General features: G+C 48.7%; 1 protein-coding gene across 3 annotated transcripts in view; it reads right to left on the bottom strand.

Moving 5' to 3' along the window:
* The window catches only part of ERCC3 (ERCC excision repair 3, TFIIH core complex helicase subunit), a 33,109-nt gene extending 21,478 nt beyond the window's left edge, over positions 1 to 11,631 (bottom strand). For 2 of the 3 annotated variants that reach the window (XM_014845541.3, XM_070507386.1), the window contains exons 1-8: positions 11,480 to 11,630; positions 10,924 to 11,129; positions 10,037 to 10,273; positions 8,269 to 8,318; positions 7,703 to 7,838; positions 7,358 to 7,522; positions 6,686 to 6,890; positions 4,616 to 4,930 (exon numbers count right to left, since the gene is read on the bottom strand). In XM_014845541.3, coding sequence (XP_014701027.1) covers positions 4,616 to 4,930; positions 6,686 to 6,890; positions 7,358 to 7,522; positions 7,703 to 7,838; positions 8,269 to 8,318; positions 10,037 to 10,273; positions 10,924 to 11,129; positions 11,480 to 11,507 — 1,342 coding nt within the window. In that variant the 5' untranslated portion in view covers positions 11,508 to 11,630. Of the gene's footprint in view, positions 1 to 4,615; positions 4,931 to 6,685; positions 6,891 to 7,357; positions 7,523 to 7,702; positions 7,839 to 8,268; positions 8,319 to 10,036; positions 10,274 to 10,923; positions 11,130 to 11,479 lie in introns of all 3 variants that reach the window. The other variant, XM_070507384.1, reaches the window with a different exon arrangement.
* Positions 11,632 to 13,218: the final 1,587 nt, after the last annotated feature.

Below are 13,218 nucleotides of genomic sequence, written 5' to 3'. Positions count from 1 at the left end.
TTTTTTAAATGCTCAAGTACCACACACAGCCTGTGATCTAACACCGGCCCATGACACTACATGGGCTACCCCATGGGGTCTCCAAATCACGGGAACCTGGCTCCAGAGAAGAATGACTAGGCGAGAACACTTCATCATCACTTTTAGACCTGTTCAAAAGAAGGACGAAAAGGAGGACAAGAGGGGGAGATGGCTTTAAGGAAGCTCCAAGTTAGCGAACCCCAGCATTCTCCTCATAACAGCTAAGCTATCAGCTGGAGCACAAATGGTAATTTGAAATATGATCTACAACACTTAAAATGCCACTGAGCTCTAAATTACACAAGCAATTTGCTCTCCCTGAGACTCGTACCCAGGTTACCAGCAAGATGGTTGGGTATCTGGGGGATGAGAGGAACAAAGGAGCCAGATCTGCTCAGCTTCCCACCATCTTCCCAGAAACCAAGGAGAAAACGGGGAGAGGAACCCCCAGACACCCCTGCCCACCTCAGCAAACTGCCTCCCAAACTCTCCCAACTGGATTCATTCTCATCAACCAGCCACTTTGTCTTCCCTTCTTTTGAATGTTATAATTCCTTCTGATTTACTGAACTAAACAAACTTATAAAAGGGTATGAGCTATTCATTTTAAAAGACTCAATTTGAGTTTCCATGGCTTACTTTTTAAGAATTCTAATACTCTGAAGGAAGGTTAAAATGTCTGAATCATGCTTATCTTATAACCCAATTAAAGGTAAGGTTAATGATACTTCAGAGAGAGACATAATCTGAGGAAAGAGATCAGACTGAACCAAAACACAAACGAAAAACATAAGAACAGTAAAATAACAGAGGGCTGTCGAACCCCAAGTAAATGTCCGGACCTTACAGAGTTTCACATACTGAAGCCTAACATGGTTTGCACATACACTTGGAAAACAAACAAACAAAAAACTGGTATCAGGGTTGTCTCCAGACTGCGCCAGCTCCAAAAAAGGGTGGCCAAGGACCCAGACCAGGATCCCCATGTCGGAAGGACATGGCAGCCAAAGCAATGGAGCTATCAACCCAATGTGGGCCCCAGGGAGCCAGCACTGCGGACGGCCCAGGGATTCTATCAACACAAGGGAAGCATGAGTCAGGACCCCACCTGGACACTGCAGCCAGAAACAAGTCTTCCTTGTGGCTTCTGCCCTGCAAACCAGTCACATCCCGCTATGACATTCTCTCACTGCCATCCATAATGGCTGTCACAGGGGAAGAACTCACATGCAATGAAGCGCACGGCTCCATAAACTTTTACACAGGTACATACCTGTGAAACCACTCAGGTCAGGATACAAGTTTTCTCAGCTCCCAGAAGTCTCTCCTCTGACCCCTCCAGTCAATACCAGCACTGACCCTCAAGGGAGCCACGACTCTGACTTCGGTCATCAGAGAGAAGGTCTGTCTCCTTTTTGAACTTCATATAAATGGAATCAAGGTACAGACTTCTTGCATCTGGCTTGCATCACTGGATGTGATGTCACAGTTGTCACTTGACATTTATCTCTGTGATTCTTTGACTCTCTGTCCCTCCCACTTTGTCTCCAGTGCCAAGCACAGTGCCTAGTACTTAATGGGTTCTCAACAAATACTCGTTAAAATAATAAAACTGGCGCCGTGCCTTGTATGCAGTAAGCACTTAATATACACAAGTACTGTAATAAGAATATCTTATTATATAATGACCTAGTAAGGCTCCTTTTGGAAGATCTATAAAAGAACACAGCAATCTTCAGCATACGGGATAAAGCTCAAAGATTTACCATTCTATCTCTAATGCAACGTGGTAAATGTTTAACAGTCAAAAAACTTACTCTGATTTGCTAGAATTCCCTTATTTAACATTTGTTCTCTGGCCCGGTGAGCATGGCCAGGCCACGAGGCTTACAAGGACTGAACTCAAAATCCCTTAGAGCTATTTGATTTCACTCTTGTACCCAGCCACAGACAAAGTGATCCTGTGAACAGAGGAGACAGACAAATGGACACACACGGTGGGTGTGAACTGTGTGGGGTACACTTCTACATCCCCATCACCAGATAACCAATCCTAAGCCTGGCTGCCATGCTCTGGGACCTGGGAACAGAAACATACACCAGACACAGACTCAGGCAGAAAGCCTCAAGCCTTCCCAAGCTTCAAACACAGCCTCCGACTAAACTGCTGTAAAGCAATTCCAAACTCATTTGTAGGAAATGATTCTCTGTATCAGCAATTTCCAATCCAAGCAGACCCAGTGAAACTGACTCTCTTCGGGGGGAAGGGGGGATTGGTTCTATAAATTTTAACACATTTATAAATTTGTGTAACCACCACCATAATCAGGACATAGACCAATCCATCACCCCAAAAAACTCCTCTGTGCTCTCCCTTTATAGTCACCCTCACCCCTGGCACCTACTGATCTGTTCTCCATCACTGTGGTTTTGTCTTTCCAAGAAGGCCTGGCAAAGGCAACATTCACTATGTAATCTTTTGAGAGGGCTGCTTTCACTCAGCACATTGCCTCTGAGACTCATCCCAGTTGCTGCAGCAACAGTGTGTTCCCGCTCACTGAGTAGTGCTCCAATGGATGATGGACCAGTCCATCTAGCACCCACTGACAGGCAGTGCAGATGTGTCCAGGTCTTGGAGATTATGACTAGAGCTACTACAAATATTCATGTACAGGTTTCCATGTGAACCCAAGTCTGCCTTTCTCTAGGATAGATGCCCAAGGGTGGGACTGCTGGATCATATGGTAATTTTCGAATAAACTGCCCCACTTTTTCAGAGACACTTATATCTCGCAATTCCTCTGGCAACACATGACAGTTCCAGCTGCTCTGCACTCTGGTCAGTACTTGGTATTGTCAATATTTTTTATTTTAGCCACTTTAACAGGTGTGTAGTGGAATCTCATCGTGGTTTTAATTTGCATTTCCTGAGGGCTAATGATGCTAAACACCATTTCAAATGCTTCTTGGCATCTGTATATTCTCTTTGGTGAAATGTCCATTCACATCTTTTGCCCATTTTCTAACATTTTTGCCATTGCCTGAATGTCTAACAAGCAACCAAATTAACATGTCAAAAGCCTAATTCCTGATCATCACTCTACAAACCTGCTCCTTCTATAGTTTCCCATCTCAATTAACGTCCACCCCATCCTTCCAATCGTTCAAGCCAAAAACCTGATAGTTGGCCTTGACTTCTCTCTCTCTGATCCCCACATCCAGCCTGTCAGCCTAACCTCACAACACACCAGAACTACGTTACCTTCATTCCTACCAGTTCAAGCCTCTTATTGGGATCCGCAAACAAAACCATCTGGCTGCTTCTACCCTTGCTTCCTTCAGTCTATTCCCAGCACAGCAGCCAGGGTGATCTTTTTATAGTGTTAAATCAGATCATGTCACATCTGCTCATCCCTCCAATGGCTTCCCACTGAGTGCCCTCAGAGTCCTACAGGAGGTGCCCCACCACTCTACCTGCCTGCCCCTCTCCGACCTCAGCACTGACTGCTCTCCTCCACAGCCCCCTCTGGCCATGAGGCCACCTTGCTGTTGTCGGGACTCTGCCAAATACCCTCCCGCCTCAGGACTGGCACCCAAGACCCCTCATCCCTACCTGGCTTGCTGTGAACATTTCTAGGTATCTTCAGGCATCCAGAGGTGTGGAGGAGCTCTCATTACACGGAAAAAAACAGATGCTAGGGACATTTTGACTACGCTATGTGAAAATGCCTCTGATTTCATTTCATTCAGAGTAATCTCTAATTTACACTTCTTAATTTATCAGGGAGCTCCCTTAATTTGTTTTATCAAGAAAGGTTTGCCTGGAATACTACTTAGCAATAAAAGGAACACACTATCAATACATGTTACAACATGGATGAACAAATATGCAAAGTGAAAGACGCCAGGTACAAGAAAATACGTATTATATGATTCTGTTAATATATTTCCACAAAAGGCAAGTCTATAGAGACAGAAAGCAATTCAGTGGTTGTCTGTGGCTAGCGATGAAAATACTGACTGTAAATGAGTATAAGGGAGATGTTTTAAAACTGGATCATGCTGATGGTTGTAAAACTCCATAAATTTACTAAAAATCTTGAATTGTATACTTAAAATGGGTGGATTTTATACTATATAAATTATACCTATATAGCCGTTTAAACAAACGATTGCCTGCAACATATGGAGAAGTACGGCTTTGATAACATATTAGGGATCGATACTTTAGCCTAAAACAAACACTACCACTGCAAGGACTTTTGAGTGTTCCTAGCTCTAGTTTTCACAGAACTATAAAAAAACGAGTGAAGGGTAAGTTGAGCTGCAACAAGATGCAGGGAGGAAAAAAATACCATTTTCTAAATGCCTACTCCAGGCCAGTGATTAAGGAAGCTGTGAATGCCTGCACCCATCCACCACCTGCCCTCACCAACTCCACCCCTCCATATGCTTAGCACTTATTTAAAAGCTTGACCCAGGAAGTCTTTCTACCAAGATGGGTGTGCTACACAGCAGTCTCTCCCTCAACCCAACAACTGGAAATCATTTTCTGTCCACAGTGAGTGGGCAGCTCAGCTCTCAGCCTGCATACCTGGTATGGTGTGTACTTCGTCCAAGATCATGAGGCCCCACTCCTGAGTTTTGAGCCACTCCATGACTCGCTCAGCCTCCCAGGACCTTTTGGTGGTGTGGCCCAGCATGGAGTAGGTGCTAATGGCAATGGAGCAGCCTATAGGCTTGTCCTTGGCGTCAGAGGTGAAGCGGCAGATCTGGCTGTCATCGATGGTAGACCACATCTTGAACTGGGCTTTCCACTGCTCCACAGACACAGCCGAGTTCCCCAGCACCAGGCAGCGTTTTCTGACAGTGCATGCAGCTGTCACACCAACAAGAGACTTCCCGGCACCTACAAGAAATCAAAGAGCGTCCTACCCTAGGCCAGGTTGAAATGAAGGACAGGGACAGACAGAATGACTCATCAGCACGCAAATCTAGGCAAATTATCTGTAATAATCCTCAGCTGACAGTGTGAGGCACTTAATGCTCCAGAGCCTGTTTTCTTCTTTACAAAATGGAGATGCCCAATTCACACACAAATGTGAGAATTAAGAGACAAGTGCCAAGCCCTACTGTAACATGTTACATGCATCTTGTTTAAATGCTGAAAACTCAAAACAAACCAGAGATGAGAGACATTCGCATTATCGCTGTTTTAAACAGGAGAAAACTAAAGCCAAGGTGTAACTTGCCCAAGGCCATGGGAAAGCAGCACTGCTGGGCACTGCCGGGTACGGTGTGCCAAGCACACAGACGGCATGAAGGAAGGACTCAGCAACAGACGGCTGATTACACAACAAACTGCGCTGAGAACTCCGGAACGTACACTACCAGCATACAGAAAAGGCGAAATTCCAGGAGCTCCCAAGTTTACTACCATCCACCATTTGCAGATCAAGATAAAAATCAAGCTGCTCCTGAGGCCGGCCTGGTGGCGCAGTAGTTAAGTTCGCACGTTCCACTTCGGCGGCCCGGGGTTTGCCAGTCGGATCACGGGTGCGGACATGGCACCGCTTAGCACGCCATGCTGTGGCAGGCGTCTCACATATAAAGTAGAGGAAGACAGGCATGGATGTTAGCTCAGGGCTAATCTTCCTCAAAAAAAAAAAAAAGATCAAGCTACTCCTCTTTAAACAGCAAGTCTTCCTTTACCGGGAATGTGCACCAAAACCACCCATGGAGCTTTAAAAAAAAACAAACCCTGAAGGCAGAGGCCTCTCCCCCAGAGATTCTGCCCCTTAAGTTTGGGGTAGGGCCCTCAGGTGAGTGTGTTGTGACCACTGGCCAAGGACCTAGGCCAGGACCTGACACGACTTAGGACAAATGCTATCAGACAGGTGCCAAGGGGGCTGCTAGTGTCCCTTCTTGGATGTGCACACTGTAGGCTGTCAGGAACAAGCAAAGTTTCTGTGCTAGGTGGCCTCCAAATACACATAACTCATGAAACAGACTGCACCCCAGTATGTAAAATAGCACCCTCCCCCTACATCATTGTCTAATCCTTTACCTTGCTTTCTTTTTCTTTTCTTAAACTTTTTTTTTTACGATTGGCACCTGAGCTAACATCTGTTGCCAATTTTCTTTTTTTTTTTCCCTTCTTCTCCCCAAAGCCCCCCCAGTACATGGCTGTGTATTCTAGTTGTGGGTCCCTTTGGTTCTGCCATGTGGGACACCACCCGAGCATGGCTTGATGAGTGGTACTAGGTCGAAGCCCAGGATCCAAATCGGCGAAATCCTGGGCCACCGAAGTAGAGTGAGTGAACTTAACCACTCGGCCACCGCCCCCTGCTTTATTTTTCTTCACTGCCCATGGTTTTATACATTGCTTAGCTGATCTATTTACTATCTCTCTACATCCCACCAGAATGAGCACCATGAAGGCAGGAATGTCATTCTATCCACCATTATATCCCAGTGCTGAGGCCAGAGCTGTGCACACAGCAAGCACTCACATATCTGTCAAGTCATGAATCAGGGAGTCATCTGACCCTGGCTGATCCCTGGCCAGGTGTGAGGTAGAGAAAGGCGCAGAGGGAGAGCGGAAGGCAGCTAGTAGATCCAGACAAAAGAGCCTGGCCATCTTCTTCATTCAGGTGTCACATACCACAAGGAAGAACAATGACCCCTGAGCGTGCACGCCCATTCCCAAACATCTTCCGCAAGCTCTTCTCCTGATAAGGTCTAAGGACAGCTGTGGGTTTCAGGTCAATGTTGATATCAGGGTTAACAGAATCATTCCGGAAGTCGTATTCTGCCAACAGAGGGTACTCCAGGTGGATGCAACGTTTCTGGAGTTCCTCAATCATTTCCTGGGGAGTGAGCATGAAGGTGATTTTACAATCTTATTAAGGCCGAAGCATGCTCATAAATAGCACATATTCTAAGGGACCTAAATGGTCAAAAAAACAAGTTTATCTAGACTTTTGCAATTTCAGATCTTGCCTGATAACAACTGGGTTAAAGCTGGAAAAGCAACTCAAACTAAGGACACACACAAAATTAAATCCCATCAGCCACCAAAAATGCCCCTCAGGCAGCATTTCTCACACCTCCCCAGGAACTTGGGAAGACTCACCCAGCAGGCTGAGTAAACAGGATACTCAAATCTAACTCCACCAGGCAGAAAGATGCTATGGCTCAGAGAAGCCAAGGGAGACAGCAATTTGGGAAGAGATGGGGATTCCCTTCTCGCACACAGACTACAGAGTCCATGGAAGACTGGACCAGCTTCTTTGCCAGCTCAGAGAAGGAACCAGAAGGAGGTACGTTCACTAACCTGCTTGACTTCAAAAGATACTGTCTGTGTCTCTTCTTCTTCTTCCTCATCTTTGTCCATTTGCTCATAAAAGTCAAACAGGTCTGTGGGGATGTCAGATTTACCCTGTGGATCTGTCACCCGGGAAGTGGAGGGCCCACCGCTGCCTTCAGCAGTCTTAGCAATCTGTAAGAGAAGGGCAAGATCTGGGCTTGTATGCGACATTTAACCCTACTGTTACCAAGCGAGAGCCGAAGCTGCAAAACCTCAGGGCAACTAGGTTGCAAATGCTGGACTAAAGCACGTGAGAGCGCTGAAATGCCAAATGCTCCCACTCCACCAAGGGTGACCCAGGAGCCCACATACGGCAGATTTGCTTGTGAACGTCTCTGTGATGAGCTCAGTAGCCTCCCCCTCGGAGTTCCTCAGCCGGCATTCCCGGATCACTGGATCCTGCAGAAGATGCTGGATGACATCGGGGTGGGAGCTTTCAACAAAGTACCTACAAGAGAGGAGGAAGGAGGTGCCTGCTAACCAGTACACCATTTCCAGAAGGTTCCATTGCTCTTCAATTAGATGATGCAAAAATAGTGGCCTCATGACTCTTTCCATTCTCTTGCTCTCCCACAACTGTTTGCCAAGTCTAAGCTACAAGCTGCTGACCATGATATAACATACGAAAGTTATGAGCGGAACCCCACTTGGAAGTCAAACATGCAGGGGTCTGAGGCCCAGCTCCACTGCTAAGGGAAACACAGTGTCCAGTTAACAAATTTCCAGTTTGGCCACATCACTTCACTTATTCCTTTTATCCTCTTATTCAGGGGAGTAGGTGTTGGCGCAGAACAGACAGGCCACAAATGTTAGCTACTCACCACTTGGTGTGCAGGGGGTAAAAGTGCCTTGGACGGGCCTGCCACAGAATCCCTTACCTGTTGTGCTTGAGGACCAGCTTGACTTTTCCATAGCTGACGGTACACAACTGCAAGTGACAACAGCAAAGAGGCAAAATTAGCAATATGTAGCTCACTCAGCACATGTTCACTCCTGGGCCCATCTTACTACCTACCCACCAAGTGAAGCGTTCATTGTACTTTAGGAAAACCCAATGTGCGAACCTAAAGGGATTAAAGCTTCCTGAATTGAGCTTTTCTATTACCCTCTTCTTTACAAGAGCAAAACCTTCCTCTTGCCTGGCTAATTCTGATGTACATCCCACTGCTTACAGTCTTTCTTTTATTTTCCCTTTCCCTTTCTTTTCCATTCCCACAGGCCCCATCCTAACCCAGAGGTTCAGCCTGCCACAGCAGCATGACCACAGCTCCCAGCACAGAGCTGGCACAGAGCACGTGTTCCGGAACTGTTTGCTGCATAAATTAAATGCAAAGCCTCCTGGCCTCCTCACCAATGCTCCTATTTCCCCAACTAGAATGTAAGCTTCTTGATGGTAGAGAATACAACTTAAATCTGCCCGGGGCCCCAACAATCTTTAGGAAGGGATGCAGCAGAGGCTGTGTGGCATGAACACTCACCACTCAGACCTCGGGCTGCTGCCTGCCTCCACTGCTGCCCTTCGGGATCCACCATGGCACCGCACCAACACCTACATTCCTACAGCAGCCGCCAGCCACGACTGAGCTCAACAGGGTGCTGATGCGGGCTCATTTCAGCAAGGTGCAGGCCCTTCTCTGAGGCACCCTTCCCCACCACAAGAAGACAGAACTGTCTCCAGGGCTCCTGCCAGCTTCTCTGAGATTGGCTACATTACTGTGCTGGATGCCTATGGCACTCGTCTTCTGCCACTGCAGCCTTGGGAGTCTGAATCCAGCTCCCTTTAGATCAGCAGAGAGCACCGAAAGCCACTGTCCATCTCTTCTGAATGGCATCCACCTGTCCCTCAGAACAAACCCAAGCATGTTCAACTGCTCTTCACATGGAACCCATGCACTTCAATACCTGAAGTTCTTTTAGACTTTTCCTAACAGAAACTGGTGACTATTTGGTGCAGGTATTCAGCCTTAGATGGAGTTTACCACCCGTATTAGTCTGCTGGAGCTACCACACAGAACAGCATAGACTGGGTGGTTTAATAACAGAAACTTATTTCTAGAAGTCCACAATCAAGATGCCAGGGATTCAGTTTCCTGTGAAGGCTCTCCTCCTGGCTTGCAGAGGGCTACCTTCTTGGTGTGTGCTTACATGACCTCTACCTTGTGCGCGTGTGCAGAAAGCAAGAGAACGCATGTGCCTTCTGGTGTCTCTTCTGATAAGGACACTAATCCTATTGGATCAGGGCCCCACTCTTATGACCTCATTTAACCTGAATTACTTCCCTACTCCAAATACAATCACATTAGGGGTTAGGGCTTCAACATGAATTTTGGAGGGGACCCAAATCAGTCCATAACACCATTCACTTTGTGCTGTATTCCCAAATAACCCTGGCCAGAATGGGCCTAAATTGGTACCCCCGCATGTTAGTAGCCACTGGCTAAGAGCAGCCTAGCAGAAGTACGGCCTCAGCAAGAACACAAGGCCGGATCCAGAGGAGTAGCAGTTGGGGTAATCTGTTATTGTGCTCCCCACACTAGCTCTGAATGGTATTTTCACGACTGCCACAGATTAACAATGGGTAACACCTGTCTCAGCTACTACCCCATTGACAAGGAGCGCCAAGAGCCAGCCTCAGCCTCCACTTGCCTTAATAAACTGAATAATCCCATCAGGGACTCCCGTCTTGCTGAGCTTCCTGAGGTACTCAGTGATGTCACTGGTTTGCAGCCCCACGCTGACAGCTGCATACAGGGAGTAGGCAGTTAGTTTGTACTCATGCACGTGGGTTGGCCGGCACACTGGCTCTGCAATAGCCACCAGGAAGTCTTGAGCATATTTGTAAACTGGAGAGAAGGCTTCTAAGAAGATGTGGCCATCAGGAGCCTGAGAAACACCAAACAGACACAACAGACAAGGAATCTAATGAGATGCAGAGACTACTGGAGTCTTTCGCATATCATCATCAAGAAGGGATACACTGCCCCAAAAGTGATCTCTAAGAGATCCATCACCAGCGATACTTTTGTAAGCACTTTCAGTCAACTGTGGGGCCTGTTACTCAATCAGATACGAGGAGCAGAGAGAACAGAAGCAAAGGTTTCCAAGGTCAGGGGCTGCTTCCCACTACTCTTCACAGGGAAAGGCCGCCTTACTGGCTCTCCTCAAGTTCCCTTTGGGCTAGATTTCAAATGAATGCGGAACATTAATTACTCCAAATGAGCAAAAAGCTGCCTACCAAATATATAGATGTCTCCGTTAATCTCTAAAAATGGGGCATTAAGATGTTACGTAACAAATGCCATTTATTGGGTAGATAAAATTCCCCAAACTGCGGCAGAACTGGCGAGGGAAGGGGAGTAAAGGGAGGGGTTGGAGACGAAGGCAGCCCGGGTCTAGCCGTGCACGTGCGCCACACCCCTGCTCATTCCCGCCCCGGCACGGAGGCGCCCTCCCAGGCAGCTCTGACCGGCGCCACCCCGCATCTCTACGTGGGCCCAAACCCTCGCGCCCGGCCTGGCTGAGGGCCTGCTCACCACCCAGAGGGGCCGCGAGCTGTGGTCGTCCTTGAGCGGCATCTGCAGCCTGTAGTCCTTGGCCCCATATTCATCCACTTTGGTGCCGGATTCATCCACCTGCTTCCCGGCCGCCGAGGGCACCGCCTCCTGAGAGTCGTTCCCGGCGGCGTCGTCCTCCTCCTCCTCCTCGTCCTCGTAGTGCCGCTTCTTGGACTTCTTCTTATCTGCAGGTGCGGACACAGAGGTGAGCCCGGCAGGAGCCCAGGGTCCCCTCCGCACCGCCCGGCGGCATTCCGGTGGAACCTGGCCGCAGCCGGCTGTCACCAGCGCCGCGCACTCCTCGCCAGGAGCCAGCCGTAGTCGCGGGCGACTCTCCCTCACACCTTCCACCCGGGAGGGCGCGGGGCTGCCCAAGGGTCAGGGATCGCCCCCGCCCCGCGGCCCCGCGGGACACGGGCGTGCAGGCCGCGAGAGGCCGCGGGGTCGCACGCCGCCGAGCAGCGCGGAGCAGCTGCCACAGGACGGCGGGGACGGCGAGCGAGGCAGGCCCGGACGCGCCCCCGCCGCGGCTCACCGCGCTCCGCCCGGTCTCTCTTGCCCATGGCGGCTCCAGCGTCAGACCCCCGGCGCAGCCCGCCCGTCGCCGCCGCGGCTCTCAGGGAGGCTTCCGCTTCACACCGGAAGCTCTTTCGGCACCTACACAGGAAGTCCCGCCTCTGCGTGCCGGGGGGCGGGGCGGGCGACCGAGCGTGGCGACTGAGCTGGCCGCTTGGTGTGAGCCTGCTGCGGCACTCTTCTCCCGCTTCTTTGCTATAATCAGTCAATGAGAGACCGGCTGAGCACCTGTTATCATCGTCCCGGCAGTGTTTTAGCCGCTGGGATAGGACAGTGAACAAAGTCAAGTCCTTGGCCTCCTGGCTCTTAAAGTCTAGCAGAGATGTGAACAGTAAGCAAATGCGGTGTTAAGTGCTCTTAAGGAGAAATCAAACAGTCCGCAGTGACAGGCAGTGCCATTCTAAATGGAGTGGTCCCAGAATACCTGTGAAGTGGTGTTATTTGAGCAAAAGATGTGAAGAAAGTGAGACCGTGTCCTATGTGAGAACCAGGGAGGAGCAGTGCGGGCACAGATGTGAGGCCGACACAGGTTTGAGGTCGTCGAAGAGGAAGCTGAGAGGGAGCAGTGTGGCTGGGAGTCGTGGGGGAGAGGACATAGGACAGTACGTGCAGTGTTGTGGTTCTTAAAGTGGGGTCCCCTGGCTACGTCGACGTCATATGGAAACTGGTTAAAACTGATTAGAAAGGCGCAAATGCAGAGTACCTGCCCCAGAAGATTCTGATGCTTAAGTTTGAGAACCACTGATGTGGAGTCTTGCAGGCCATTGCAAAAACTTTGGATTTTATTATGAAATGGGAATCTACTGCAGAGAAACGGCAATCTGATTTAGTATTAAAGGATCGCTCTACAGTGGCTGCTGTGTTGAAGATAGACTTTACAAGGTCAAGGGCAGCTAGTCCTGCTCTCCAGTTGAGAAATTGCTAGCTCCACCAGGGTAGTAGGGCAAAGGTGATGAACGGTGATTCCATTCTGAATTTATTTTGAAGACAGAGCAGCATTTGCTGACTGGCTAGATATGGAAGTGAGAGAGAGGACTAATGGATAACTCCAAGATTTTTGGCCTGAGTAACTGCAGAAATGCTGTACCTTAGCGAAGGTTCAGATCAAACGGTGTTTGGGACTTACTGAATGCGAGTGGCTGTGTTAGCTGGAGTGCCAAAACAGACTGTGTGACTATAACAACAGAAATTTATTTTCTCACAGCTCTCACTGCCAGGAAGCTGGAAGCCCAAGAGCAAGGTCCTCCTCTCTTCCTGGCCTCAGTTGGCCACCTTCTTGCCTTCTTGCTGTGTCCTCACAGGGGAGTTAAAGGAAGGGCAAGCTCTCTGGAGTCTATTCCTCTTCACATGAGGGCACCAGCTTTGTCAGATTAGGGCCCCACCCTTAGGACCTCGTTTAACCTTTACCACCTCCTCACAGGCTCTGTCTCCAAGTAGTCACATTGAGGCTTAGAGCCTTAACATGAGTTTGGGGGAGGAGGCAATTCTGTATAGAAGTGGCCTATTAGACAATTAAATGAAGTGTCAGGAAGGCAGTTGGATGACAGTCTAAAGTTCAGGGACCTATAAATATAAATTTGGGAATTGTCAGCATATTGGTGGTACTGAAGCTACGGAACTGAGTGGAACCTAGGGTTCCCATGGAACCTAGGGAATGAATGTAGGTAAAGAAAAAGTCTGCAACATTTCACAGTGAAG

Source organism: Equus asinus, chromosome 4 (genome assembly GCF_041296235.1).
Source record: "Equus asinus isolate D_3611 breed Donkey chromosome 4, EquAss-T2T_v2, whole genome shotgun sequence".
Taxonomy (NCBI): domain Eukaryota; kingdom Metazoa; phylum Chordata; class Mammalia; order Perissodactyla; family Equidae; genus Equus; species Equus asinus.
Note: the sequence above shows the minus strand (reverse complement) of the source record. Positions and strands in the feature narration are given on the sequence as shown.